Source organism: Cervus elaphus, chromosome 23 (genome assembly GCF_910594005.1).
Source record: "Cervus elaphus chromosome 23, mCerEla1.1, whole genome shotgun sequence".
Lineage (NCBI taxonomy): Eukaryota > Metazoa > Chordata > Mammalia > Artiodactyla > Cervidae > Cervus > Cervus elaphus.
In genome coordinates this window covers 25184173-25209122 of record NC_057837.1, presented here as the reverse complement: position 1 = coordinate 25209122, position 24950 = coordinate 25184173, and the positions used below count along the sequence as shown (strand labels likewise).

General features: G+C 44.5%; 1 protein-coding gene across 23 annotated transcripts in view; it reads right to left on the bottom strand.

Annotated features, from left to right (window-relative positions):
• KIAA1217 (KIAA1217 ortholog) overlaps positions 1 to 24950 on the bottom strand; it is a 440669-nt gene that overhangs the window by 72127 nt on the left and 343592 nt on the right. For 20 of the 23 annotated variants that reach the window (XM_043883233.1, XM_043883225.1, XM_043883224.1 and 17 more), the window contains one exon: positions 1239 to 2071. In XM_043883233.1, coding sequence (XP_043739168.1) covers positions 1239 to 2071 — 833 coding nt within the window. Of the gene's footprint in view, positions 1 to 1238; positions 2072 to 8024; positions 8504 to 15442; positions 16115 to 16524; positions 16548 to 24950 lie in introns of those variants that run through there. The other 3 variants (XM_043883240.1, XM_043883236.1, XM_043883239.1) reach the window with 3 other exon arrangements.

Below are 24950 nucleotides of genomic sequence, written 5' to 3'. Positions count from 1 at the left end.
ATTGTGTGAGAAGGTTAGAGCTTTAAAAGAAACACAAAACTTATGTTTATTCTCTTTCCATCTTCCTGGAATCTTTCTTCTGTGACCAGATTAGAGATGGCCCTTTCAGGATAAATATCTGCCAAATAGGACAGAACTTTCTGATTTGTGTGATTAAGATAGTAAGATAGACATTTCACATTCCAGTCACAATTTTGGCCTTCTCTTTTACAAGGTTATGTAATAGTAAGTGATATGATCATTTTTGGTGAGGAGGAGGGAAGAGAGGTTCCAATAAGGTACTGAGTGGCTGAATACCTGAATTGTAATTCTCACTCCCCTTCTGAATTCCTGTATGACAACAGGTTGCATGCTTAATCTCCTTTGAACTCTATTTCTTTGCCTAGATTTTTATGAATATGATTAATATATTTATTGCCTTCCATCAACAAATCCAGGCTAGAGAAATTCTCTCTGTCACAATCGACTTTTCTATAACTCTATAAATTTGAGGGTTTTCAAGATGTAGTATGAAGGTTCTAGGCTGGTGAATTACAAAAACATGTAAATTAAAAAAGAAATTGAAACACCCAGAGTATCTTATCCACAAGAAAAACTTTGCTGATCTCAGTACCACTCCCAAATGAGTATTACACCGACACGATCCTAATTTTATGCAGATTTATGTTTTTATCACCCTGGATGACAGATAGTGACACATTCTTTTCATTTCCCCAAACCACATGAGAAAACAAAATTGCACTTCAAGAAAAAAAAACCAAAACACAAACTGCCAACTTAAACAGTGGGCACTTGAACCACTCACTCCGCCTTTTCAGTGGGAGATCAATAACGATCAGCTCTTGACTGGTTTCCCTGAATGGTTTCTTCTAATCTGCTAACCAATTTTCTTCTGAATTATTCAGATATACACTAATGATGCTGCTGTTAGACCTACACTCGGGAGGCCCATTCTGACCTCTCTTGTTGGGGTGGCCTGCCTGCCTGCCTGCCTTTAGCCAGGCCACTGGCCAATGCCACTCAACCACCAGGTTTAGAAACTCTTTGCAGACAAGAACCACCTCTGATCCTACTTCCCCACAACCCCCACGCCCTCCACCCAGCACAGGACCCAGAGGGCACACTGCTCAAGGCTGACACCCAGCTAACTCCTGCTCTCTCCTGCCCACTCCTGCAGAGCAGCCCAAACCACCAGCAGGTGGGCACCGACCAGCCTCCTGCCACCCTCCCCGCCTCACCTGGTCTCTCGGTCTTTGGGTATGGTAGCTGTGCTGTAAGCAAACACCTGCTTCTCAACTAGAGGAGGGCCCAGGTCCACAATCCCGGATAATCCTGGAGTGCTCCGTGGCTTCTCAATGTACACCAAGGTGCCGGGCTCCTTCTTGAAGCCCTGGCGGCTGGGCGAGGCCCGGTCTGGCTGCAACGTGTGGGGGGGCCCGTGGGCGTTATGGTGACCGTGCATCTCCACCATCCTCAGGTCGCCGACTCGGTGAGGGGAGGCTGGGGGCGTCTTGGAGCCCAGAGTGGGCAAGTGGCTCTCTGGGTATTTCCTTGGCTTCTGTCTGTACAGTGACTGCTCCATGTGCATTTCCGCTTGCAGAGATGGGTTGCAGTAAGCACTGGCTGACCGAATTGCGGTGCGGTGATATGCGATGATGTGATCGGGGACATCCAGTGGGTGCCCGCCGTGCGAAGACGCTATGCTCATCCGCCCCTCGTGATAAAGGTAAGGGTCGGCATAGAAACCCTCGTTCCGGTACATGGCGAGGTTCTTGCTGCTCATGTCTTCATCCGGCTTCACATCTCTTCTTTCCAGGATGGCGCTAGGGCTGGGGGAGATGGATCTGGAGACTGGCAGGCTGGAGAGTCTGTCCCTGGGGATGGTGGCATTACCAGGAACCACCATTGGGCGGGAGCCTCCGTACGGAATTCTGGATGGAGAGGGAGGCATGGAATGGGGCACAGGAGTGGACGGCGGAGAGTTTGGAATGGCGTAGGGTGGGAGAGCTGTGGGTCCAGGTCGAGAGGCACCAGGGCCATCTCCTCTTGCATAAACAACTTCTCTCTGCATCTGGAAAGAAAGAAAGAAGTTAGAAAATCTACTTTGATACTCATGTTTTTAGAGACATCTCAGTGTGGCTTCCCCGATGAAACCAGCTGAAGAGTGGCTCCTGCAAGGTGTCTGTGCCCCAATCCTTATATCCTGTACCCGTGTTCCCTTACATGGCAAAAAGGACTTCACAGATACCCCATTAAGGATGTTGAGAGGGAGAGATTATCCAGGTGGACCCAATGAAATCACAAGGGTCCTTATCTGTGAAACAGGCAGGAGGGTCAATGTCATGGAAGGGGATGTGATGACTAAAGCAGAAAAGCAAGATGGAAAGATGCTGTCACCGAGTCCAAGCTCAAACTGCTCTCTGCATGACAGGCCAATAATCAAAAGATGAGCTGTTGGGGCAATGGATAGAGACTTTATTCAGAAAGTCAACACACTGAGAAGATGGTGGACTCATGCGCCAAAGAACCATCTTGCCTGAGTCAGAATTCAGGCTTATTTATTTATTTTTTTACAGTAAAAGGGGTGGGAGTAAAGTCAGACACTTCCAGGTCCCCGTCTGCCTCCAGAGGGGAGGTGTTAATTTCTTCTTCTCTGTGGTCATTCTCTGTTCCCAAGAACCTATTTCTAATAGGGAATTCTATTAGGATTCCCCACTATCACTGTCTGTTTCACAGTCCTGTGGGGAAAGGGACGAAGACCCCTTTGGCTGGTTACTTTCTGCTGAACGGAGGTGATGAATATTCTGTAGTCAGTCCTTTATGGCTATTTGAACCCAATGAAACCTCTGAGCATTACGTTGTCTACTTTGTAATTGAACTTAGGGCTTTGGTTCCAGTTTTCAATACATATACTAAATTCCTGTGCTATTTATTTGGACAAAGTTAAACAAATCGGTTGACCCTTTTATAGCTACAAGGGAATTACCATCTACTTCAGTTGCACAGGTACACCTGTTGGAGGCAAACTCATGAACAGAGGTTAGTATAGTGCCCAGAGTTTTAATACAGTTGGCCACTGCTACGTGTTTTAGCATTTACGGACTCCCCTGCCGCGGCAGACAGCTGGAATGGCCTACCACACAATAGTTAAAAGGGGCCTAATTTAAGCCTGCTTCTGGGAGTTACTGATCTGCAGCAGAGCAACTGGCAAGGCCTTGTTCCAAGTTCAGTTAGTCTCCTGACATTTTAGCAACTTTCCTGTTTAATGTGTGATTCATTTTCTTCTTTTCCTATTGACTGTGGTCTCCAGTATTGATGTTGTTTTAATGCCTTAAGCCCAATCAGGGCATGACTTCCCTATGGATGGCTTTAACCATCTCAGAGATTTTCTGTCCAGGAGGGATATGCTTCTACCCACACTGAGAAAGTGTCCAGGTATCTGAAATTTCTTGCAGTTTGAGGCATCTGAGAAATAGGTATTGAGTATATTTCAGTCCTCAGTGGTGCAGCTTCCTTGGCATTGAGTCCCCATCTGAGGAGGGCTGACAACAGTCGCTGGGTTATTTTTAAGACCTTGGGGGAAAGAGCTCAGTCTCCTTTTCCTGGGTTTTCATGAGCACCATCTGTAGGCTTAAAGCATGTTTAGGTGAGACTCCCAATATTGAGCTTTTGTTGTTGCTTAGTGGCTCAGTCATGTCCCACTGTTTTGTGATCCTGTGGGCTGTAGCCGGCTAGGCTCCGCTGTTCATGGGATTTCCCAGGCCAGAATACTGGAGTGGGTTGTCATTTCCTCCTCCAGGGGATCTTCCTTACTCAGAGATGGAACCTGCGTCTCCTTCATTGGCAGACAGGTTCTTTACCACTGAGCCACCAGAGAAGCCTGGTGATGTCAAGCTATTCTGATAAAAAAAAATTTTTTTTTTTTTCAGGGTGAGGTCTATCAGAAAGTCAGTCAGTTTTTTGTTTTTCAGTCACTAAGTCGTGTCTGGCTCTTTGCGACCCCATGGACTGCAACACGCCAGGCTCCTCTGTCCGCCACTGTCTCCTAGAGTTCACCTAAATTCATGTCCATTGAGTCTGTGATGCTGTCTAACCATCTCATCCTCTGCTGTCCCCTTTTCCTTTTGCCTTCAATCAGTTCATCCCCCATGTTCAATTTTACCCTGGGCTCCTGTGGGGAATTGGACACAGTAAGTCCAAGGGAGCCCCTGGGCCTCTTTATTCAGAGTGTTCCTCTCTTTCTCCCATAGGAGCGCCTCTTTTATTCTTCTTCTGTTTCAGATGAGGGCAACCCATTTTCCAATGTTTCTCCTCCTTACAGTAAGTCCATTGTTTCTTCCTCAACAGTGGCTTACCTCTCTGAGTCATCTTCCAGGAACCCAATGCCAAAAAAAGGGGGAATTTTGATTTGCATCTTTTGTTCTTGCTCCCTGAACACTTTGTTTTAAAAATTTTTTAAATTTATTTATCTTTATATTGGAGTCTAATTGCCTTACAATGTTATGTTAGCTTATACAGTACAACAATGTGGATCAGCTTTATGTATACATATATCCCCTCACTTTTGAGCCTCCCTCCCACTCCCCCACACCCCACTAGATCATCACAAAACACTGAGCAGACATCCCTGTGATATACAGCAGCTTCCCACTAGCTCTCTATTTTACAGACAGTAGTGCATTTCAACTCAGCATTTTCTGATTGACGCTTATGAGGAGAAGTCCTCAGCCGCAGCGTCAGGAACTGAGCCTGGATAGGAATGGAAAGTGGTGGAAGGGGTGGATATGTTGGCATAATGGCCAGAGTGGCTGGGACAGCCAGCTCAGCCAGAGGAGTTAAGGTTGAAGCAACATATCCTCCCTTTTATTCCTTTATCTTCCCTGATAATAGTACAAACGCTTGCACATAAAGGATTTCATCAGCCTTGCCTGCTTTTTCACGAAATAGCTATAGAGTCATTCAGAAGCCACTGTAAAACACATGGACAGCAAATGATCATGTAACCATTAAAAGGACGCCTTTTTGCTTCGGCATCAACCAACTGGGATTACAAAGCAATTGAAGAGAAAATTGATTACTGCTGTGGCTGTGATAATTACTAAAATTATGACATCATTTACCAGAGTATACCAGAATTTTAGCAGTTCCATACAATTTCTACAATATGTATGTTAATAATGTTTACCCATGATATAATCTAAGAAATTTTACCATCACTCATTTGACAATGTCTCCCATGCAATTCAACACACCAGATAAGCCCAATTAGCTTTTCTGATTAGTAATACAGATTTATTTTTATTAACTTTTATTTTATATTGGAGTATAGCCAATTAACAATGTTCTGATAGTTTCAGGTGGACAGCAAAGGGACTCAACCATGTATATACATAGTTTAATATTTCTCTGAGATGCAGAGAAAACAACTGGAAGTGTTCCAGGGACCCTCTGAAAAATCCCAAAGTTAGCCAGAGGTCAAATGAACCCCACTTAGAACTTGATCTTTGAGACGTTAGGCAGAAATATCAAAAAGAAATTCTAACCAGTGATAATAAAAGATTTGTGGCAAATAGAGATCACTTAAAAGCAGTTCAGTATTTTAAGAAAACTTTGTCCTCTTAGAGAACCAAATCCAGGTTTTGTACCACTTTAAGATTTTTAAAATTACGTTCAATCTTATCTTAGGACTTAGTTTCAAGTTACGAAAATCTGGAGAGACTGTTCTAGACAGACATTCCCAAGACATTCCCATAGAGTTTACCCCAAACTCTTTACTTCATTTACATTTACTTAAAAGCTTTAGCACATTATTTTTCTTGCTGACAAACTTCGTACGAGCAATAATAAGGCCGTATTTGATTTCCAGTAAACCTAGATACAATAAAAGTATTATACATAGTGTTGTTTGTTATTATTTATTTGGCGGTGCTGGGTCTCAGTTGCACATGGGCCCAGTTGCTCCATGGGATCCCAGTTCCTGGACCAGGGATGGAACCTGTATCCCCTGCATTGCAAGATGGATCCCCAACCACTGGACCACCAGGGAAGTCCCTATATTCAACGTTGATGACTCAGAAACATCTGTATCGAGCCAACAAGCTTAAGCTAACTTTCACACCAGATATTAATTCAATACTGAGTATTTCCTAGAGCTCGTGAACCTGAAACCCATTCTGGTGAGTTTCTTTTATGTTTGAGTATTCAAACTCACTTAGTTTCCTTTAAGTCAATTAATCAGAGCTCTTGTACAAATCCATTATGGCAATGTCACACATCTAAATTATGTGCAAACACTTGTATAAATACACAGGGACATAGCTCCCATTCCAAAATTTTAGTCATCAGTTAGGTACCACAATGTAAAAGCCATAAGTTATAAAAGACATTGGATTCAGACTGGGTTTCTGGAAGATAGGACAAATCAAGGTCACCTGTCTAGATGACTAAACGCTTTGACTAATATTAACGGAAAGGACACTTCTATTTGTAGCTTTTGGTGACATTAGGAATCAAGTGAAACGTTTCTCTCCTCCTTCAGAATGCCCACTTCTGGACAAGAACAGACAGTTTTGCTTTCTTTTCTTCCCTGTTTCTTTCCTCCATTTGATATCAGTCAAGTTTTAAAATAGTGACGTCAGAAAGAGAAACACCAATACAGTATATTAACGCATATATACGGACTTCAGAAAGACAGGAACAACGATCCTATATGCAAGGCAGCAAAAGAGACACAGATGTAAAGAACAGACTTCTGAACTACGTGGGAGAAGGTGAGGGTGGGATGATATGAGAGAACAGAACTGAAACATGTACATTACCATATGTAAAGCAGATGACCAGTGCAAGTTCCATGCATGAAGCAGGGCACTCAAAGCCCATGCTCTGGGACAACCCAGAGGGATGGGGTGGGGAGGGAAGTCGGGGCGGGGGGAGCGTTCAGAATGAGGGGACACATGTACACCCATGGCTGATTCATTTGATGTACGGCAAAACCCACAATATTGTAAAGTAATTATCCTCCAATTAAATAATTTTTTTAAAAATCACAAAACTGATCTGGCTGCAAGTGGAGGAACAGTACCAAATAAAATGAAACCAAAAACTCAGAGGCCACACAAAATCCTAAATAAACCCTGAAGTTTGGTCTTGGGATCTTACACACTCCAAAGACACAAGAGACCATAAATGACGTAATTAACACAACAAAGGTATCAGTACAGGCTGCACAGGGTCCCAAGATAGCCTTGCCTAACCACCGTGGAGATCCTAACAGGTACTGTGGCGATACACTGTTAGAATAAAACAGGGGTCCCCAACCTCCGGGCCATGGATCGGTACCTCCTGTCAGATCAGTGGCGGCAGAGTGCACAGTAAATGTAAAGCACTTGAATCATCCCGCAACCATTCCACTCCCATCCATGGAAAAACTGTCTTCCACAAAACTGGTTCGGGGGCCAAAAAGGGTTGGGGGCCCCTGCAATAAGATAGAATGTCCCTTTCACCCATGGGTTCATAGCTATAATCAGATCCCTTATCCAAAGTACACCTCAGAGAACTGTCTACAGGGACAATTGAAATATTCCCCATTCTTAACAAACTCAAGACCAGCAAAACACAAACAGCACACACAAATGGTAGATTCCATCCAGGCAGTGCTAGTGGTTAAAGAATCTGCCGGCCAGTGCAGGAGATCTAAGAGACGAGGGTTCGATCCCTGGGTCAGGAAGATTCCCCTGGAGGAGCACATGGCAACCCAGTCCAGTATTCTTGCCTGGTGAACCCCATGGACAGAGAAGGCTGGAGGGCTACAGTTGGCAGGGTTGCAAAGTCGGACATGAACGAAGCGACTTAGCACGCATGCAAAGAAAACAAATGGGTAGAAGTCCAATAACTCTTTCCTGTCTCTAACAGGGTACCCCATTCAAACACAAAACCAATTTGGCTTATTCTGGAGAGAGAAAGAAAAAAAAAAAAGCCCCAGAGAAGAAATAAAGTTTTTAGTTGTACACACTGGAGTGACTTACCCTACTGTATGGAGCCCGCTGGCTCTCAGATGTCAATTCCTTGTTCCAATTGCCAAGCGCTGAGGCAGCCGGTGCCACTTCAGGACACTCTGAAGGACACGTCCTCAGGGCAAGTGGTCCTGGCAGCTGCTAGGATCTTATATTCAAAAATCTCCCAATCCCTGCCAGATAGCCATGAGCAGCAAGGCTCCTAGGTGACTCCCCCAAGTTTGTTACTGAGTCCAAGCTCACACTGCTCGACACAACAGGCCAGGAACTTGAGTTGATGGAGCAAGGAATGGTCACTTAATTCCAAAAGCTGGCAAGCCGAGAAGAAGGCAGACTCCTACTCACTAAGAGCCATCTTGTCTCCGTTAGAATTGGGGCTGCTTTTATACTAAAAGGGGCGGGAATAAAGTCAAAGGTTTCCTGTTTCCGGTCAGCCTCCGGAAGGGATGTGTTACTTTTGCCCTCCCTGCGGTCCTTCACAGGTGGTGGACCTGATCACACAAATACAAAAGTATTAACGCTCATCACCTTAGAGGCAAGGTTCCCAGAGATAGGCTATTATGTATAATTTAAGCGTATAGGCAACATCCCTTTAGAGATTAACTTGTAATACTGGGTTGGCCAAAATGTATGCTCAAGTTTTTCCATAAGACTTTAGGGGAAAACCTGAGTGAATTTTTTTGGCCAACCCAACAGAATACAAAACATTCTATGTTACTGACTTTGGAGATGGAGGAGACAGCCATGAGCCAAGGAATAAGGCAGCTCCCAGAAGCTGGAAAAGGCAAAGGACAAGATTCTCCTTGAGGGTCTTCAGAAGTAATATGGCAGAGCCAACCCCCTTGATATCAGCCAGCGAAACCAGTCTGGACTTCTGCCCTCCACAACTGGAAAATAACAAATCTGTGGTGTTTCAAGCCACTAAGTTTGTGGTAATTTGTCACAGCAACCACAGGAAGTGAATATATCTGCTATAGAACTCAATGCTGTGGAGTTTCAGAAAAAAATGGTTTAACAATGGTTTAAAAATTGAGGTCACAGCTTTTAAGAAACATGTGGCTTTAATGTATCCAAAGTGCTACAATGTTTTCTAAGATCATCTTGGGCACATTTTTCTAGCCTTAGCCCTGGAAAATAGATAGCAAGCATCCTTCTCATCTTTCTAAACTGATACAATGTAGGGACATGGCCAGAGAGAGAGAGGAGATGCGTGGGAAAGACTGGGAGGGAAGGTTAAGGGACTCCTGGTGCTTCACCATGAGATATCAGCTCTGAGAGGTCTGGAGGAAATAATGATTCAGGAGGTGACTGCAATTGGAGGCAAATTATAGTAGGGATGGCAAAAAGAGAGAAGGGGGCAGGGAAGCCCAGGTGTGGTGGAGGAGGAAGAACACTAACAGTATATCCTCTGAAGCTGCCATATGATGAGGAGGAGCAGGTTGGGGTAGGTCATCATAAGCCCCAGGAAGCAGAGATTTCTGGGCTGTTTCATTACCACCCAGTTCAGGAGAGTGAGGAATCCCATAGGGTCTCCCACTAGCTCTCCTTCAGAAGAAACAGTGAGTAAAGAATAGACGCTACTGATGAACCTATTTGCAGGACAGGAATAAAGATGCAGACATAGACAATGGACTTGTGGACACAGGGCAGGGTCAGGGGAGGAGGTAGGTGGGACGAGTTGAGGGAGTAGCATTGACATATATATACTACCACGTGTGACTGTGTAAAATGGGCTTCCCTGGTGGCTCAGCAGTAAAGAATTCGCCTGCAATGCAGGAGACCGAGGATCTTCCCTTCGGTCGGGAAGACCTCCCTGGAGAAAGGAGTGACTTCCCACTCCAGTATTCTTGCCTGGAGAATACCATGGACCAAGGAGACTGGTGGGTCCATGGGGTCTCAGAGTCGGACACAGCTGAGTACCTGAGCACAGGTGTAAGACAGACAGCTAGTAGAAAGCTGTTGTATAGCACAGGGGGCTCAGCTTGGTGCTCTGTGATAATCTGGGGGCTGGGGTGGGGAGTGGGATGGGGTGGGGATGGGAGGGAAGCTCAAGAGGAAGAGGATTTGTGTATACATAGAGCTGTTTCACGTTGCTCTATAGCAGAAACATAACACTGTAAAGCAATTATCCTCCAGTAAAAACAAATGAATAAATCAAGAAAAATAAAAAGGTTGTTCTCATAGACACAGAGAACAGACTGGTGGTTGCCACAGGCAGGAGGTGGGGGCTGGGGGTGTGAACTGGGTGAAGATGGTCAAAAGATGCAAACTTATAGTTACAAAATACATCTAAGTCCTGGGGGTGTAATGCACAGCATGGTGACTATAGTTAATAATGCTGTACTGTATTTGAAAGTTGCTAAGGGAGTAGGTTTCAAAAGTTCTCATCACAAGAAAAAAATGGAAACTGTGTAGTAATGGATGTCAACCAGACTTAGTGTGGTGATTATTTTGCAATAGATGCATATATTGAACCATTATGTTGTACCTCTGAAACCAATATAATGGTACATTATCAATTAAATCTCAATAAAAAAATTCAAGTTAATGGCAAAAGAGAAAACTATTATAATTTCCAACTACTAATGTATTTAGCTAGGGGCAGAATCAAAAACAAATGAATTCAGGATGTGAAGATGTGATATTTTTGTTTTGATTAAAACCCACCAGGGTCATGCTCACTGAAGATTCTCCAAATGGCTGCAAAGGGAGGGGACAGAAGTCAGTGGCACCTCTCAAGCCCTGTCTTCAAGTTCTGTGATGACACAGAAGCCACACTGCCATTCAGTCTTCTCAGAGGTGTGAAAGACAAGGAGGGTATAAATGATTGGGGTGGGCGAGGTAGGGGCATGAGGGGTGAGGATGTGGGCTCAAATGGATGGCAGTCAAGATGAGCAGCTAAGAGACCCATTGTGTGGGTGATGGGGGAAGAGAGAAGAAATAGGAGAGGCAATAAGGAGAAGACTGAAAAGGAAACAGAACCCAAGGCTCTGAATACAGACAGAATACATATCTTATCAGCTCATTCACTTAGTCCCACAGTATTTACCATGCACTTGCTAAGAATCAAGCCTGATTCTAAGACACAGCTGTAATCTAGCCCCAAACTTCTTGCCCTGGAGAGGACATACTCTTGCCTGCATCGGGTAATGAGGATGCAGGGGATGAACCAGCTGGTTTCCCACAGCCTCCTTCCTTATCTTGTCACTGGAAGGACCCAGCAATGCAGAATCTCTGACCCGGGAACTTTGGCACACTAAGGTGGATTTCATAATGGAAATGATCAAGCAAAAATGCAAGCAAGATGCAAATATGTAGCAACCAAAAGGAATCCTTTCAGGGTACACTCCTGCATGCGTGCCCAATTGTGTCTGAATCTTTTGTGACCCCATGGACTGTGTAGCCCGCCAGGCTCCTCTGTCCATGGAATCCTCCAGGCAAGAAGACTGGAGTGGGTGGCCATTTCCTTCCCCAGGGGATCTTCTAGACCCAGAGATCAAACCTGCATCTCCTGCTCAGCAGGCAGATTCCTTACCGCTGAGCCACCAGGGAAGTCCTTGATGGTACATTACTTAAGCATTATTGAATTGGCTCCTCAGCTCGCTAAACGTATCCCTCCCAATGTACGTAGGCTCCTCACTTGAAATTACAATTTTATCTCCACTACCCCTGCTTCCCCATCACACATACACACACACATAATATGCTAGTCTGTTCTCCACCTCTAAACCAGACATGGGATATCCTCAAGCTGTCCTCAACCCTGGGACCCTCTCCTAGACCTTGGGGACTCACACCTAGGCTGAAGTCAAGATGCTCCAGCCCACGTACCCTCAAGACTCAGGGGCTCAGGGCCTTAGACCAGGAGGGCATTCCCAAGGTCATTGTGTGGTAACATACCCAATGCCCATTCCAGAATAGCTGGAGAAACCATATAACCTATGTCTTGCAGCAGATCAACGTGGATCCTCTATAAATACCTCTTCCACCCTGTCTTCCTCAATGCAGGGCTCAATGAAAAGAAAGATCCAGCTCAGTGGTAAGCAAGGTAGGGCTTTATAGGTGATAAACTACAAGAGTGTCTGGTTCAGCCAGCAGTGCACATTTGGTCAAATTCCCCACCCAATCAGACCACACAATGCAATAATCAACCCCAATAAACATAAAGATAAATTCAAACATGCCACTGTATACAAAGAACCACATAGCACTCAAGGCTAATCAGTAACAAACAGTAGGTACTATTGTCATTATTGTTATTAATCCCCCCAAAAGACTAGGGTTTCAAATGTCTAGAACCCACTTAGTGAGAGAGTTAGTCGGTCAGTCGTGTCGACTCTGTGATCCCATAGACTGTATCCTGCCAGGCTCCTCTGTCCACGGGATTCTCCAGGCAAGAATACTGGAGTGGATTGCCATTCCCTATCCAGAGATGGAACCCTGGTCTCCTGCGTTGCAAGCAGATTAGTTACCGTCTGAGCCACCAGGGAAACCCACTTACGATGAATAAAATCCTAACAGGGTGAGTCACGACTCCTTGTTCTCTTTTTCTTCATCTGGCTTCATCTTCATTTGGGGAATCCTGACCCCACTCAACACACAGAAAAATCCTCCCCTCTTTTCTGGTAAGAGAGTAAAAAGAGGCATCAATATTCCTAGGAGTACAGAACTGTCTAGAAGAATAAAGAGTATTAATGAAATAAAAATGTAAAGTTAATTCTTTTTTTTTTTGCCCACGCTGTGGAGCATGTGGCTGTTAGTTCTCCGACCAGGGATCGAACCTGTACCTCCTGCAGTAGAAGTATGAAGTCTTAACCACTTGCCCACCAGGGAAGTCCTTAAAGTTAATTTTAATGAATAAAAAGTTGATGAAATTTCTTTGAAAACAACAGAGGTAGGTGCCTGCATGAGTGTTTTAAAAACATGTTTGGTGATGTGAAAAGAAATCGCTTGGAGGCACATTATATAACTAAGTGAAACGAAGTTATGTAAAGTTTAAACACATGCAAAAAAAATTTCTTTAGAAATATCTCATTAGACTTTCTGGATGTCACGTGCAGATGAATTCAGAAAGAAACGTAGCAGCTAATAAACAACAATTCAGATGCGCTGTACATTCATACAGGGAACACACGTAATAGTCAAAATATTTAACATCCGCCAGCCAGTACTACATGGGTACCAACCAGCCAGAATGGGACTTCGGCCAATGAGGATGAATCACAGCCATAAGCAATCAGTATCACGTACCTGATGGTAATGCTGTTATGTCAGCCCTGTCTTGTCTACCTCAAAATAATCTTGCCATCATCCAACTGGGTCACTGAATCAGAGTCACTGTCCACCTGAGTTACCCACAGTGGAGGTGAACACAAGCCTTTTGTTACACCAGGACAGGTGATATAAGGTTAAATGTCTCCATCAATATGGGTGACATAGAGGTTGGAAGCCTTTGGCAAAAGTCTTATGTTGCTTGCCAACCCAGGACTGACTTGCCAAAACTGAGTTATGAAAAGCACCTTGAGATAATTTTGACCTTGGCTCTATCTGGAGCCCAAGAAAAGAATGACATGATCTTCCCATCACTTAGTGGGAAAATGTTTTAAATCTACCACTTGAATAAACCCTTAAAATTAGATAACTTGGGTTCACACACTAATGGATACAGATCAACTAAAGGCAACTCACTCCTAGGATAGGGTGGAACATATGGGGAGATAAAAAGGAAGAATCTGCTTTAAGTCTTCAGTGTGATCTCCCAAGGAGACCACTCGCTATTCCAATAAAAACTGGACTTAATATGCAGGAGATACTCATTGTCTGATTGACCGAACCAGATGACAATTAAGATTCTATAATTCACAATTAAAAAAAAGCCCCAGCCCTTTATGTTAAAGGAGGTACCTTCCTAGAATCAAGTACCTGCAGAGTGTTTTTGGCCATACCACCAAGCATGTGGGATCCTACTTTCCTGAGCAGGGATCCAACCTGTGCCCCTTGCAATGAAGTGCAGAGTTTTAACCACTGAACTGCCAGGGATATCCCTGTGTTGTATTTTACCTGTGTTCTAGCTAACGAGTAAAGAAATGACATTAAACACACTCTTGGTTTTTCCTGTACTGTTAATCAAAGTCAGACCTTTTAGGAGAAAATTATTTTAAACTTTAAAGGTAAAATAAATAAAACACACACATACACACCTATGCACACAGTTGCTATTCACCTTAATATATACCTGAATCTTTTCCTCTCCCCCAAATCTCCCTGATCCTCACTAATCTTCTCTAGTCACTAACGTTCTCTATTATCTCATCTCTCTTAGAAAGTTGAAAATATCTGAATATGTTATATCGTTGACACTGTTAGCCCAGAAGCTTTACACACTGACATCTTGATGTGAGCTTTAAAAATACCATTTTATAGCAAGAGAGATAACATAAATAAAAAAATAAAGATTTTAACACCTTCCCAGGACACAACACAAATATTTATTTGCCTGCACCTTGGCCCAGAAAAAGAAAAGCTCATTTATCTGTACTAGATATTAATATATTGGCATGGGCTTCCCAGGTGGCTCTATGGTAAAGAATTCTCCTGCCAACCAGGAGACTCAGGTTTGTTTGATCCCTGAGTCGGGAAGATCCCCTGGAGAAGGAAATGGCAATCCACTCTAGTATTCTTGCCTGGAAAATCCATGGGATCACAAAGTGTCGGACACAACAGAGAGACTAAACAGCAACAAGATATTTCGGCTATGCATGAAAAGGCTGTTCCCCATCCTTCATCTGTTTTGTTGGGCACCATATCCCTCCTTCCATTACTGCCCAAACCATGGCCAGCTCTGGGTTGAGTCCTTCCAGATCTTATAAACAGCATACTTGCTTCCGGAGCTTCTGCACCACGGCCCCAGCTGAGAAGCTGCCGGCCCTGCCCACAGCACACAGCTCAACCCTCTGTTTGGCTCGTCCTTCCCAAAGACTAGAACAAATGTGGGGTGCTTTCAGATGAATCACCTGAAGTCTGAGTTAGGAATCCTAACATTTCTGTATTTCGTTTCCCCCCAAACACCGTAAGTTAAATCAAATGTTACTCATTAACAACTTTCTGCAATATAACAGAGGAGGAGAAAAAACTTAAGACTATTTCTAGAAAAAAGAAATCTACCACGAAAGATGTTTATTTCAAGTCATTTGGGAGACTGTGTCATATAATTTTGTCTCATTGTAGAGCACTGAAAAAAATGTGTATATACATATATTCTTTGAGGAAAGGGACTATCATGTACCATTTACTGTATTTCAAACCCCACCCTTCCAAGTCTAGAATTTGTAAACACACTACTCAATCAGACCATACAATGAAGTCACCGGACAAAACTGAAAATGACTCTTAGGAGACTCTCTCATCCTCAAAGAATTAAAGCCACTTACTTTTTCTTAAGGAAATCACCTGTACAACTAACGCCAGGAAAAAGCACATTGGCTGAGCTCCCAATTACGCGATTCCTTTGTTTGCTGGTTTCATCTAAGTCCTCAGTTCCACCCTCGGATATTTTAGACAGCTTTCTCTTCAGAGAAGAAATCACACACACACAAAAAAAACCACAGATCCTAAAATGTTCCCCAGATCAGGAAAGACCCTTCTGCTTTACCCTGTCTTCTGAGCGAAGCTGCTACAGGCATGGATAAAAAGGCGTCCTCCCCGTGATAAGCCAATTTCTCCTCCCCTTGGCAATTAGTCACTGAATAACCTCAGCCCACATCCAACCACAGACTACTGCACGGGTGACTCAGACCTCCGACAGCTGGTAACATGGAAAACACAGACCAACAAACCAACTCGGGGAGGCCTAGGTAAACTGGGTAATAGTGAAGGAAATATTAATACAAGACGGATCTTAGTGATGTAAAGAGGGTCACTAACACAAGCAAACCACCAGCCACCAACAAATGAAATCATCAGAAGACCCAACATGCTCATTTCCCCCAACTCTCAGACCAGTGTTCTGCTGGGGACCAGAGGGCTCCAGAGAAAACCCAGGTACCCCAGGTCCATTCGGCCGCCGGACTTTTGATGTCCCTGAAGCCGAAACAAATGTGAGCCTTTTCCCCTGGTTGATAACACCGCAGGGTAAACAAGGAAGGTGACAGAGGAGGCTGTCTATTAATTAACCAGGCTGTTTTACCGAGCTGAACTTTGAGAATCAGGCCGAGGCAGCACCAGGCAAGCAAGTGCAATCATTCTAGAAAACACACCTGAAATGAGACGGGATGAGAGAGAGGGCCAGCCAAGGCTGAGCAAAGAAGGTATTCGAGAGAGGGAACCGGAGCCCTTCTGCCCCACCCTCAACAAGACGGGGGAGGAGGAGGCCAGGGCGGTCTCCGGAGACCCTTGTGGGCGACTGCTGTCAACACAGCTCTCTTGGTCCAGGGGAACAGGCACTAGGAGGTCTGTGTTCCCAGCAAGAAGTGGCTTGTGCTGCTCTCAGAGGAGACAGGTATGAACGCATTACCGACAAAAGGATAGAGAGAAGAAGCATTTCCTTAGCTCCCAGGTAGGCTACGTTTAATCACCATCATGCTTCCTGAGCTCTCGGGGGCTGAATGGAGTAGAAGGCTATTCAAGTGGGAATCCAGTGACAAATAACTCAAAAAGCTGGGCTGGAGGCCACGCAGACCTCATGCCACACCCCACAACCATGCTCTGGGCAGCCCCTGCATTTTTCAAACATTTTAAGGCCTCCAGAGGTTGGTCTTGCTGACCAAAAGAATTTCGTGACGTCTCCAAAGTTCAAATCCAGTCAGCGTCGCAAGCTTGCTAAAAAAACTGTTTACAGCCATCAGAAAGCTCTGTGGTCATGAAAAGAGGGAGAACGCGGCGCCCATGACATAGCTTCCCTCCTAAGATGTCTCATTCGAAACAATATTTGGATGAAGTGGTTGTAACAGAGGCCACCTAAGAGGTTGGGGAAGAGGAGACGGAACGTGGAAAGCCTTGTTTTGATTTTTAATCTAATCGGCGAGAGTTTGTTATTTCTCACCAGAGTGTGGAAAGCACAGTCTCGGCCCCTGACGCATCTGGTATACATTTGGCAGGTTTCGTTCCCTCCATCAAACGCGTGCATTCCAGGAAAGGGGGTGGAGGCGTTGGCCTCTCTGGTCTGATGAAGACATGGTTCCATCCCTACTGTCTCCCCAAAGCCCCTGTTTTAGGGCATAAGATGTCCTAAACAGCACCATCCTTGTAAGAACTGACTTGATCTTTATTTTTACGATGTTTTTGATGTGGACCATTTTAAACTCTGTATTGAATTTGTTACAATATTCCTTCTGTTTTATGTTCCGGGTTTTTTGGTGGTGAGGCGTGCGGGATCTTAGCTCCCCGACCAGGGATTGAACCCGCACCCCCAGGACTGGAAGGCAAAGTCTTAACCAGTGGAGACCAAGGAAGTCCCCTACCTGCTCTTTCTATGGGCAGGACTGTTTGTCAGGTGAATGAATGTGAAATGTCTGGGTTCTGCCACGCCCCTACCCCCAGGACACAGAAGCACTGAGCTGTCACTGCTATTGGCTACAGGAACCCCCCAAGCTCAGCACAGGGGCTCATGTCTGCTGCTTTAGAGGCAGGTGACTTCTGTGGACCTGGCTACCTTGGGAGTCAGTGAGTGCAAGGTGAGAGACGGTCCTGGTCTCTTCTTGCAAGTTCACAGCAATCTCCTCTCACTTTCAAAATGCCTCTGGGCGCCGCCTGGGCAGGACAGGCACAGCTTTGTCAGGACTAGAGCAGTCATCCATCGTCAGGAGTTTGAAAGCTGGCTCCATCCTGCAGTGAATCAGGATGAGTGAAATGCTGTCTAGTAAGGCTTCAGCACCCAGCTCACCCAAGAGAAAGGGGAGTGCAGTAACTCAGAGAGGGCTGGGGGATCAGGCAGGCGAATTTCCTGCACAGGATTATCGTACCAGAGAACTCGGCTTCACCTGGGTGGTGCATGTCCTCCAGAAAACGTCTCCTACGGGACAACTTCGCACGGAGTTTGGTTCACTCTGGGGAGAACACAAGCACCAACATCGCACAATCTGGTTTAATTATTTTGCCAGGTTCTCAGCTGCCTACCTTGGGATGCCACAGCCTCTGTGAACCTGCTCTTGCCAGCAGTGTGTTCAGTTATCCTGCTACTCATTCCCTCTGTTCCTTTCACTGACTGGCACTTTGCAAAGTGGAAGCAATTTATTTCTAGTGAGTATTAAGAAAAGACAGGCTAATAAACACTCAGCATTACCTCAACAGGAAATACTTTTTTATGCTCTGGTTAAGGTCAACGGTCTTGTGAAATGTATTCCTATCTCCCCTTTCGCTTTTGCTGCTTTATTGGCTTTTTAAAAAATTACATATGCTAAGAGAAAATCTAAACTGGGCTTATAAACTTGAAGATGCTATTGGGAAGGGAAGTGAATTTGCCGCTGGAAAAGTTTCAAGTTCATCTTGCTTACACTGTTAAAATTGGAAAGAGGGTCCTTTGGAAGGTCTATTAATGTCTATTCATGTTTCATTCGGTCATAAGTGGAATGTCTCCCAGACACGAGACAGACAGACTGTTGCCAAAATTATTTAATTCTCAGGGAAGAGATGGTTAGCTTCTGGCTATATTTAAGATGAGTGCTATTCCCACAAATATTTTGACACACACAACTCCGCTGAGCTCCCCTGTACCAGACCCGCCGGCTGACTTAACACTGTGCCCAGTGGTGACTCAAGATCTCGGCAGGGAAACGGGTAACAAGTAACATGAAATAAATAATGTAACTTCCAAGCCACAATCAGTCACTGTGTGGAGTGCAGCACAGATAAAAGAAAACTATCCTTCTCTCACCAACACTCAGTCTTCTGTTGGGATGCTCCTGTATGATCCAGGCCAAGGACAAGCTCCGGTTATATCTAAAATAGTTACGGTTTGTAAAAGGATATTTTCTTGCTACCACTTGCAACAGATGGTACAAAGAACTCCTCATTATTTATCGCCATCTCTGCACATCCACCCATTTCCTGGACGGACGCTGTCTTTTATACATAACTCCCTTCTGGTACTTCTAGATAAGTCATCTCCATCTACCCCCCCCCCCCCCAACACAAATACAAATGTTCAGTGCCTTAGATTTTGTTTTTCTTTGTAGGACAGTTCTCCAAACTCCCATTTAATTGGTCAACATACATCCTGCAACAGATCATATATTGTTTTGTTTATTTACAATGTTTCTTATTCTACAAAGGACTTTGCTTCTGGGGGGTGTGCCACACCATGTAGCATGCAGGACCTTGTTCTACAACCAGGGACTGAATTCATGCCCTTGTGATGGAAGTGCAGAGTCTTAACCACTGGACTGCCACACAAGTTCCCACAAAGGATTTTAGATGGCTGTGCGTGCACACACACACACACACACACACACACACACACACACACACACATCCCATAATCATCATCCTTTGATTTGCAGTTTAGACAGTGTTTTCAATGATGATTTTATTTCATGACCCTCAGAATGCAGTGATATACATGTTTTAGGTCCAGTGTCGCTCTCCCCATGTGAATGGCAAGAAAATGGAAATGATCAAAGTATGAGGAGATAAGGACCCTGCCCACCTTCTCATAGTACTAAGTAGTGAGTGAGTGTGAAAGTCACTCAGTCGTGTCTGACTCTTTGCAACCCCATGGACTGCACAGTCTGAGGAGTTCTCTAGGCCAGAATACTGGAGTGGGTAGCCGTTCTCTTCTCCAGGGGATCTTCCCAACCCAGATATTGAACCCAGGTCTCCCTCATTGCAGGCAAATTCTTCATCAGCTGAGTCACTAGGGAAGCCCAGTAAGTAGTGGAGCAGCAAGAATCCCCCTCTTGGGACTTCCCCAGTGGTTCACTGGTTAAGACTCTGTGCTCCCAGTGCATGGGAAAACGGGTTCAATCCTTGGTCAAGGAACTAAGATCCCTCAAAAGAAACCATCTTCAGCCTCAGCACTGTTACTACTTCTTTCTCTGTGTAAGTGTGAAGTTGCATGTCCTTCAGCTCGCTGAGCAACTCTGTGAGGCTGATGCTCCCAAGGTCTTCCCTGCATGATTGCTGAGGGTTTATACACTTGAGTTTTGACCTTGAGTAGGCAGTCTGGTAAACTCTGTTTGAGGAAATACCTCATTTGTTCCACTTCCGGGTCCAGATTTTCACAGCAAAGGAAAAGAGTAACAGAACATCGGTGGTTTAGGATCTAACTACCCAGGTACTCATTAAGTTTTATCTTCCTGCCTCAAAATGTGTTATATAATTATACATCACATTTAACTAATATCCAGGTGAGCCAGTGGTAAAAAATTCACCTGCCAGTGTAGGAGATGAAAGAGACTCAAGTTCATTTCCTAGGTTGGGAAGATCCTCTGGAGAAGGAAATGGCAAGCCACTCCAGTAGTCTTGCCTGGAAAATTCCTTGGACAGAAGAGCCTGGCGGGCTACAATCTATGGCGTCTCGAAGAGTTGGATTCGAATGAGTGACTGAGCACACACACACACACATATTAGTACACATTATGCTTATATATAACATGCTTACATATATTTACATATTATATGAAAAGTGAAAGCAAAAGTCCTCAGTTTTGTGGTAAAGAACCTTCTTGCCAATGCATGAGACAGAAGAGATACAGGTTCGATTCCTAGGTTGGGAAGATCCCCTGGAGGAGGGCATGGCAACCCACTCCAGTATTCATGCCTGGAGAATCCCATGGACAGAGGAACCTGTTGGGCTACAGTCCATAAGGTCGCAAAGAGTCCGACACAACTGAAGTGACTCAGCTTGCACACATGTTATGTATATGTATACACACATACATGTCTTCGCTAGTCAAAGACACCAGATTGCTTATGGGATAAAAGATCCAGACCTCATCTGATTAACATTCTTTACCACTATGACCCCGATCCCTCTACTGGGTGACATTCCTGGGATGATATTTCTCAGAGACGTGTTCCACCTCTGCCCCTGTGCCCTGCTTAACTTTCATTTGGGAAATGGGTCAAGGTGATTAGGTTGTAAATGAAAAAAAAAAAGCTGATTCAATACCATATAGCTTTAGGATGCTCACAACAATGCAAGAATTAAAAAAAATATTTTAGTTTGATGATAAAACATATCCTTACTGTACCCAAACCTACACAGCAAACTGACAATGATCTAAATACATAGAATTTTATGCTTCACAGCTACAGCTTAAAGGGTAGATATTCTTTAGAGACTGCCGGGGAAAATGCTGGTAAACAAACTAATGAATGGATGATACCGAGTTGGAAAACAAATGGTCTTTCATTCTTGGTTTGCCCTCTCACATAGCTACTCAAAGTGAGGTCAATCTCTTTCTCAGGGCTTTCAACAGCCCCAGCTTCTTCTTTTTTGGCCAGGCAGCATGGTATGTTGGATCTTAGTTCCTCAACCAGGGTTCGAACCTCTGTCCACTGCTATGGAAGCAGGGAGTTCTTAACCACTGGACCACCAGGGATGAGGAGTTCTTAACATCTTAGCTTCTTAACACCAAGAGCTCCCTGGTAGATTTAACCACATCAGGCCTGTTTCCTGTCTCCCATCTTTCCTAACAACTTTTCTGGAATCAATTCTGTGCCCCTGGGCTGTAGCCATGGCCCTTCTCTTGGAATCATCCCACTGCCTGCATCCTGCTTTGTTTTGCATTGATCGCAGAAGGACATGTGCTGGTTCTATTACTAAGTGCCAGAACCAACAACACAATACAAGATGAGCGCTGTCAGCAGAGTCAGTCTTCAAGGGAATTTTATGGATGGCTTCCAGTGAAAGGTGTTTTAGTCTTGCCATTATTTTGACCCTCAGTTCACTGAACAGTATTAGCCAGAGCGTCAAAAGAAGAAAGGGCTGTGTGAGTGAAGAGACCCAGAGGACAACACTGAAGGACAATAATTCAACAAATCCACCAACTTCAATTTTTAACCTCAAAATAAACATGAAAAAACAATGATGGCGATCCAGATCAAAACAGCCCCTGTGCCAAATTTTTCCCAGGTTCACGAGAGCCACTTGCTTTTCTCGTAACAGCAAGTTTTTTTCAGGCTTATTTATTTTTAATTGAAGGATAATTGATGTCCAATATTGTGTTGGTTTCTGCCACACATCAACATGGATCAGCCACAGGTATACATATGTCCCCTCCCTCTTGATCCCCCCTCCCACCTTCGCCCCATCCCACCCTTCGAGGTTGTCACAGAGCTCCGATTTGAGTTCCCCGAGTCTTAGAGCACATTCCCACCGGCTATCTATTTTACATATGGTGTATATGTTTCCATGCTACTCTCTCCATTCGTCCCACCCTCTTCTTCCCTCGCTGTGTCCACAAGGCGATAGCAACTCTTGAAACTACAAGAAGTTCCATAGGATGAACTTATGGTTACCGGGGGAAAGGAATAGTTAGGGAGTCTGAGATCGGTATGTACGCACTGCTGTCTTTAAAATGGATAACCAACAAGGTCCTACTGTATAGCACAGGGAACTCTGCTCCGTCTTATGTGGCAGCCTGGATGGGAGAGCAGTTTGGGGGAGAATGGATACATGTATGTGTATGCCTGAGTCACTCTGCTGTCCACTTCAAAGTATCACCACATTGTTAAATCGACTGTACCCTAATATAAAATAAAACGTTAAAAAAAAAAAAGAAACCAAACAACCCAATGTGTGAACGGGCCAAGGAAACAGATTATTTTTTCCAAAAAGACATGCAGATAGCCCATAGGAATACGAAAATGTACTCAACATGACTAATCATCAGTCAATGCAAGTCAAAACCCACAGTAAATATTATCTCATACCTGTTAGAATGGCTATTACCAAAAAGACAAGAGAAAATAAGCACTGGTGAGGATGTGGACAAAAGAGCACACTTCTGAATTGCTGGTAGGGATATGATTTCATATATTCATATGTATATAATTTCATATATACATATACATTATACAGATAATAATATAATGGTTTCTATAAATATGTAAATAAAAATTAAATTATAGGGCTTCCCAGGTGGCACTAGTTATAAAGAACCCGCCTGCCACTGCAGGAGATGTAAGAGACACGGGTTCAATCCCTGGGTGGGGAAGGTCCCCTGGAGAAGGGCATAGCAACCCACTCCAGTATTCTTGCCTGGAGAATCCCATGGACAGAGGAGCCTGGTGGGCTATAGTCCTTAGGATCACAAAGAATCCAACATGACTGAAGTGTCTTAGCCCACATATAGCACACCCAAAGAAGTTCCATGGGTATCCCAGGTATACTGAACATGTGAACTGGGAATGTATGACTGAGAATAGATGCCATATGTTATGGAACTATATAGATGCACAAACTTTCCCAGTTCTCATTAATTATGAAAGAACCAAAAGGTTCCAGGTTTATAAATTACATGAATATACCTTTGAACACCCATCTGTTTTCAAAGGGTTTGGTTGGAGTCTGTGACAGCAAATGAGAAGCATCTGCTCCTCTGGACCAGGTCAATGGCCCCGATTGCCCCCATCCAGGCGTGTCTCAGCAGTTAATGCAGTATGTGGAAGAGGAACACCAAACTGGGCATCACAGAACCTGCCTTCTGATCCAGGCAGGTTTGGCTCTTAATCCGTAAGCAAGAAGTCTGACCTCTTGGGTCTCTAAGGCCCATCCCAACTACAACATTCTGTGGGTCCATGAAGTATTTTTTAAAATTTTTATTTACTTTTGACTGTACTGAGTCTTCACTGCTGCCTGGGCTTTTCTCTAGTTGCAGCGAGTGGGGGTTACTCTCTAGTTGCAGCGCATGGGCTTCTCATCGCGGTGGCTTCTCATGTTGCACAGCACGCGCTCTAGCGCAGTCGGGTTTCAGAAGCTGTGGCTCCCGGGCTCCAGAGCGTGGGTTCAGTAGTTGTGGCACGCAGGCTTAGTTGCCCCACAGCACATGGGATCTTTCCAGGACAGAGATTGAACCCTTGTCTCCTGCGTTGGCAGGCAGATTCTTTACCACTGACCCACCAGGGAAGCTCAGTCCATGAAATATTTATTGAGTGGTCACCAGGTATGCAAAGCCCAAGGCTGAGGGTGAGGAAGGGAAAAGAACCTTTAAGCCACACAATTTGTTCCTCTTAAGAGGAAAGAAGATGAAGCATGTATCTGAGTAATAAAAATAAGACAAAAGCTGGACTTCCTTGGCGGTCCAGTGGCTAAAACTCTGTGGTGCCAAGACAGGGGGCCTGGGTTTGATCCCTGGTCAGGGAACTAGATCCCATTTCCCACGACTAAGAGCTTGCACGCTACACCTAAGAGTTCACATGCTGTAGCTAGAGATCCAGCCTGCAGCAACTAAGACCCAACACAGCCAAATAAACGAATACAGTTGTTTTTTTTTTTTTAAGACAAAAGCAAGAATAACTTTGGCAAGTTTCAAATAAGTGCAACAGACAAACCCTCTGGAATTTATAGATGAATAAGATTTTCCTGCCTGGGATAGTTGAAGAATACTTCTCTGAAGAGGTGAGATTTAAGTGAGTCCATAAATGATAAGAAGAATTTCAGTAGGGAAGAAAGAGTTTCCTTCCTTAGGAATTTTCGGGCAGGAAGTAAGGCATGGTCACAGACCAGAGGAGGGAAGTGCCAAGTGCTGGGGAGCGGACGACCTCTGACCCAGCCAGCAAATTATCCTCGGGCAGTGGTTCTGCAAGCTGACATCATTTAACAGCATCAGAATCACCCAGGGGGCTTGATGAAACACAGGCTAATGGGCTCCATTTCCTGAGTGTCTGATTTAGCAGGACTTGGGTGGGCCTGAGAATCTGCCATTTTGATAAGTCCCCTGATGATGCTGACTGCTGGTCCAGGGACCACTCTTTGACAAAAACTGTTCTAAGGAGCAA